The sequence below is a fragment of the Podarcis pityusensis genome (genome assembly GCF_964106645.2).
Source record: "Podarcis pityusensis genome assembly, chromosome: 15".
Classification (NCBI taxonomy): domain Eukaryota; kingdom Metazoa; phylum Chordata; class Lepidosauria; order Squamata; family Lacertidae; genus Podarcis; species Podarcis pityusensis.
In genome coordinates, this window is record NC_138040.1 from 29305582 (window position 1) to 29310982 (window position 5401).

A 5401-nucleotide genomic window follows, 5' to 3' on the forward strand; every position below is an offset into this window, starting at 1 on the left:
CGTTTTGTGTAGTTCTTCCTCCTCTGGGGACGGGCAATGGTGCCTGCCTTTAGAGGGGTGTGGGTACTGCCTCTCCTCTTCACCCTCCCCATCAAAAATCCCTTTTGGCTAATCTCTTAATGGCAACAAGTGAGGCCGTGCAGTTCCCAGGCTCTCCCTGGCCCTCCACCTAACATCCCTCTTCAGGGGGAAAGGTTCTCCTCTTCACAGAGCAGGGAATCCTTTCCTTCAGGGATTTAGGGCACCGTACACTCTTTCAGCCAAGCTCATAGGTGCTTGTGACAATCGCTCCGGAGGTTGGGAAAGCAGGAGATGTGACCCTCTTGGGTGGAAAACAGGGCGGAAAATGAAGGCGTTTGAGCAATTGGGCACAAAAAAACGCTGGTGCCACGTAGCCTCACTAAAACAATGTGAATTGGGGGCCATTCTTTGATTTCCTTTCACAGGGCTTTCAATTGGACTAAGGTGCACTGGAATTTGCATCAAGAGGGTGCCTCTGGGCAGCTTTTAATATGAAGCAAAATAAGAGCCAATCTGTGTACAGATGAATGCGTTCATTGGTGCCACGCACGCGATTTGCATTTTTTAAAAAAATGCACATTAAATGCAAAGGCCTGTTGAATGGCCTTCCTTGTGTTGGCCTCGACTGAGCGTTCCCCTTTCCTGCTCCAGGTGCAGAACCCTGACCCCCCCCTCCCAAAGAGGGGGCACAGCCAAGTGGGACATTTGTTCACAACTGGAAACGTCTAACCAGGATTGCCTGCTTGCCACCACCTCATTCAATCCTGGGGGTAAAAGTGGGGAAAGTGAAAGGAAACTCCAGAAAGATGCAAGTTTGCTTTATTAGGTGGGCATCAAAATGTCTCTTGTCTTGAGAATTTTTCATGCATGGCATTCAGAAAAGTTATAGGCAGCTTCTCTGCCTGCAGCCTTCCTCCCTTGCTTCCCCCTTCCCCCTTCCCCCTAGGCCTTCTGCCCCTTTTAAAGTGTTCCCCCACCCCCACTGCAAAGACCAGGGGAAAGTGCTGTGTGTAGTAGACAGGAACCCCTCTGGGCAGTCAATCTAGGCTGCACCAACTGGATCCCTGGGGGCTTCCTTGAGCCTCTGCCCCCCATGTGCTTCAGCCTTCCTGTGGCACCAATGCCAGGAGGCCCCTGACTGCCCCCACCAGTTCGCTGAGCTCCTCCTCTTTGTCCAGCCCATGCTCCCCTCCTTTGAACAGCGTGATGTGGACATTGGCACTCTGCAGCCTCTCCGCCACCTCCAGCGCTCGCTGCCAGGGCACGGTCTTGTCCCTCAAGCCGTGCAGCAGCCGGACAGGGCAGGACACGCCGATGGATGGGCGCTCCAGCAGGCCATGCTGCTCTGCCTCCTCAAAGAAGCCCCATTGCATGAGCAGGGGCTCTTTGCCAGCCCTAGGGAAGACGTGGAAGCCATTCTGCTGGGCTTGGCTCCTCACCTGGGCAAGAGGGCAGAAAGGGCACAGTCAAAACAGGGTGGAGCAGCGGCCACCGTGGCCTCACCCACCCCAGGGCTGAACCTAGCCCCAGTCTGGATGGCAGCAGAGCCCCAAATTTGCCACGTGGTCCTTCCATGAGAAGCATGCCCTTGGGGGGGCGGATACCAGGCACCCCAGTTCCCACCCCCTTGCTGTTTATTTACCATATTTACTTGAATGTAGAGCACACCTTTTTTTGCCAAACCACACTGTGAAAATTAAGGGTGCACATTAGATTTGATGGCACCATCCAGTGCTTTTTTGGTTCTGATGTTTTGGAAATTGAGGTGCGCATGAGATTCGATGGCGCATTAGATTGGCATCAATACAGTATCGGCCAAAGGTCTATCCCTTCCTCCCAAATGATCCCAGGGTGGCCCTCTCTTTGGCCAAGAGCTGCTGCTCACCTCTGCAGGGAGCCCCCTGGCATGAGCGATGAAGGCATCGACGCCAACCCCTGTGGCAACTAGCCCAGCAACCCTACCTGGGCGCTCCAGGGCCACCAACAGCATCAGCCAGCCCCCCATGCTGGCCCCCACCAGGATCTGGAAGAAGAGGAAGAGGTGTTTGCCCTCTGCCGCTACCTGGGATGGCAACCAGCACCTTCTCTGGGCAACTCTGTGCTGTCCTTCAAAAGCAGCTGGTGTTTGTGCCCATCTGTGAGCTGTCTGGGCATCAGCCAGGAGGTTCCAAGAGCCCATCTGGTCTGACTTCCTGCCCTAAAGGCAGGCCCCTGATCCACAGCTCAGCAGGCCCCTGAAGAGCAGAAAGGCCAGATGAGCTGGAGCGACAGTATGGGGCAATGGGTGCGGGGTTTGGTCATCCATATCGCTGGCACTAAGGGCAGAGAGGTGGGTGCCTGTGCCAGCCATGGATGGTTTAGTGAATCACAGGGATGCTTACCTGGGGGCCGCTGGTGAGCTCGTCGAACACACTCAAGGTGTCTTCCTTCCAGTCCCCCAGGCGGCTCTCTTCAAAGCAGCCATCTGACTCCCCACATCCCCGATAGTCAAAGCTGGGGTGAGAGGAGACATTTTGAAGACCCTTCCCCCAAAGGGGCACACACCTAGGGCTGCCCCTCCCATTAGGCAGAGTTGAGGCAACAAGTGGTGGCTTTGTAGAGGACACCTGTCTGTGTGCCTGCCATCCTTTGGCCCAGGAGAGGACACCGTCCTGTCACCAGTGTGGAAGTGACATTCAGCCGTCATCTTCAATGCATGGGAGGCCGTCTTTGTCTCAGGCCGCAAAAGGGCCCTAAGCCCACCCCAGGACCTCTGGAGAGTCCAAACACCTTCTTGCTTCCCACCTGATGAATGCCCGTCCTGTCTCTCGGCAGAACTGCTCCATCCTCTGACACTTGGGGTTGGCTCTGGTGCTGTGGAAGCCCAGCAAAAAGACGACACCGGGGCTGCAGCCTGGTAGGCGGTGGTAGGCCAGGCGGGGCAGACCTTGGCGCGACAGAAACGATGGTGCCATGTTGGCAGAGCTGTAGGCAAAAACGGGGGGGGGGGGGGAGAGTTCCTAGATTTTTGTTAGGATCACTTTTATTGGGTTGGTATATTACAAAACGATACAAAAAAAGTAAATCCAAAATCCAGCCGTCCCTCCACCCTCCGCAAGAGATGATGTCTGCATCCGTATCTGAAGTGTATTCAAGTCCACATCATATATCCAGCTTGCAAAGGTCCTCAAAGGAGGACGTCAGCCAAAGATGTTTACATGCAGTTCATTAAAGTCATTTTTCACACTATGCATGTTGAAGCTGTGCCATTCTACTGTGAATAAGTCCTTTTGCCTTAGACTTTGTGCCGCTCGAAGTTTATTGGTAAGTTTCTCAAGTGCCAGTTTCCAGACCATATTATACCAATTTGCCATTATACCATGGTACCTCTGGTTAAGATCTTAATTTGTTCTGGAGGTCCGTTCTTAACCTGAAACCGTTCTTAACCTGAGGTACCACTTTAGCTAATGGGGCCTCCTGCTGCCGCTGCGCGATTTTTGTTCTTATCCTGAGGTAAAGTTCTTAACCCGAAGTACTACTTCCGGGTTAGCGGAGTCTGTAACCTGAAGTGTCTGTAACCCGAAGTACCACTGTATAGCAATATATACCAATACTCCTTCCATATATTTCCTATACCTAGTTATAATAAGTCTTGCTGCAACTAATAGATACACAACCAGTGGCTTAACGTGCACATTTGCATTTTAAAAAGATTTAACAAAGCCAATTCCAGGCATTGAACCTAGATCCTATGAGATATTAATACAAGAGTGTGTCTGAGCAAGGACAGAGGGCCTTTCCCTCCAAGCAAAGTGACCACAGTCCACCTCCATCCATGTGTCCTGATTTCAGGTCCTGCTTTAGCCCCAGCTGCTCTTGGCATGAGAATTCCACACTGGGCAATTCCACCAAGGGACAATCACTGCTTGTGGCACTTCTCTCCTGCTAATCCTCCTGTGGCACCTCAGAGCCAAGTCCTGCAGGTCTCTGCAAGCTGCTCTTCTTCTGAAGGGCAGAGGCTCGGAAAAGGGTCTGGTTAAACAGAAGATTGCAGCATCCTGGTTGCATCTGGGACTCAGCTACATTAGTCAGGAAAACAACAGAGTTTTGAATGCATTATAAACATGCAACACCATGCTGTAGAGCAGAAAACTTTTCTATGCGATTTTACATAGCGTTTTCTTTTCTTTTGTTATAACAATTTAATTTCTGACATATTTATAGCGTGTTTTTCCCCAAGTGTAGATCCACTCCAGCAAGGCCAGGAAGACTTTGAGGCAGGTGCTGTCAGGGATTGTTTCCCTGCCCATCTGCTCCTTCAGTAGATTTCTGCAGCACCAAGAGAGACATCCTTCTCTTCTGCTGCTGCTACAAACAGTGTAGTTAGTGGGTGGAGGTGTAAGTCCTGGGTTCAAATGCCACCAGGGCCAGAGAGAGACCCATTGTGTGGCATTAGGCTCTTGCTCGGTCTTCCTTTTAGTCTCAGTTGGCCTTCTGAGCAATGGGTGCACTAAAACGATACTTACCGGTACATTTGCCTCAGCCGCCACTTCATTCACCTACAGAGATACACATGGACCTTCACCCGACACTTGCAGGTAGACTTTGACTCTATTTGCTAGATCACTCCATGCCTGTAGCAGCCAGCCAGCCAGCCAGCCAGGCCCTCCCTCTTCCCAGCCCTAGAGCTCAGTGACAGCCTTCCTTCTCTTGGACTCTCTTCCATTTTTCTCAGGCCCTTCTCCCCAAAGTCGTCACTGGGTCACAGGGAGAGATCCAGTCCCTCTTCCTCCTCCATGCTGAAGGCTGGAGATTGGCTATTCCCCCCCCCCCCCCAATTTCCACAGCCCCTGCTTGGGTCCTTTAGGGGCTGTGAAGTCCTGGCACCCACCTTTTCAGCTGTGGTGCAGGCCCTGGGAAAGCCGCTGAGCTGTTGCCCTCTGTGCAGAGTCTGTGACAAACAAGCAGCCTCGAACAGAGGAATCAAACACTGGCTATTTGCTAACTCAGCAAGCTGGAGACTCATTAAGGAAGGAGGGGAAACCCCAAGCCTGGGAGCCACTGGAGGAGCGGCAGGACAGAGACGGAAGCATCAAGGGGTTGATTTCTTATGAGAGGTATGCAGAGCTAGTGCTTTCTGAGAAATCCAGTTCTGCAATGGTGAGGGAAGCCACACTGTGCATGTTCAGAGGCCCCTCTATGTTTCACATGTTCCAAATCACACAGGAGTGCTTTCTGCCTGGAACCTCAAACAGCCAGTAGGCGGAGATTTGTAATTTCCCACTGCAATTTGGCTTATGATGCCAGCATGGTTAAACCCAGCCTTTTACTCCTTGGTGCATTTGTTATGTACTGAAGTTCTCACCCTGGGCCAGCAGGGCGATACTGTAGATAGTTATGC

At 52.1% G+C, this 5401-nt stretch overlaps 1 protein-coding gene across 5 annotated transcripts; it reads right to left on the bottom strand.

Moving 5' to 3' along the window:
• Nucleotides 1–823: 823 nt before the first annotated feature.
• LOC308463699 (palmitoyl-protein thioesterase ABHD10, mitochondrial-like) lies at nucleotides 824–5128 on the bottom strand. 5 transcript variants are annotated; one of them, XM_080982276.1, is made up of 5 exons: nucleotides 4892–5128; nucleotides 2806–2985; nucleotides 2403–2514; nucleotides 1907–2044; nucleotides 824–1460 (listed from the first exon to the last, which is right to left on the bottom strand). In XM_080982276.1, the coding sequence occupies exons 2-5, from the start codon at nucleotides 2973–2975 to the stop codon at nucleotides 1122–1124; spliced, it is 759 nt and encodes a 252-aa protein (XP_080838402.1). In that variant the 5' UTR covers nucleotides 2976–2985; nucleotides 4892–5128; the 3' UTR covers nucleotides 824–1121. The 5 variants fall into 5 exon arrangements, with proteins under 5 accessions (XP_080838402.1, XP_080838401.1, XP_080838403.1 ...); XM_080982275.1 differs by lacking the exon at nucleotides 4892–5128 and adding an exon at nucleotides 4527–4616; XM_080982277.1 differs by lacking the exon at nucleotides 4892–5128 and adding an exon at nucleotides 3964–4108.
• Between the last annotated feature and the right edge of the window lie 273 nt (nucleotides 5129–5401).

Coding starts and splice junctions, on each gene's coding strand:
- LOC308463699 (XM_080982274.1), bottom strand. CDS start 3,883: ATGCCAAGAGCAGCTGGGGCTAAAGCAGGACCTGAAATCAGGACACAT. Junction 2,986..3,827: donor ATCAGGACACATGGATGGAG/GTGGACTGTGGT, acceptor TTTTGCCTACAG/CTCTGCCAACATGGCACCAT. Junction 2,045..2,402: donor AGCTCACCAGCGGCCCCCAG/GTAAGCATCCCT, acceptor CTCTTCTTCCAG/ATCCTGGTGGGGGCCAGCAT.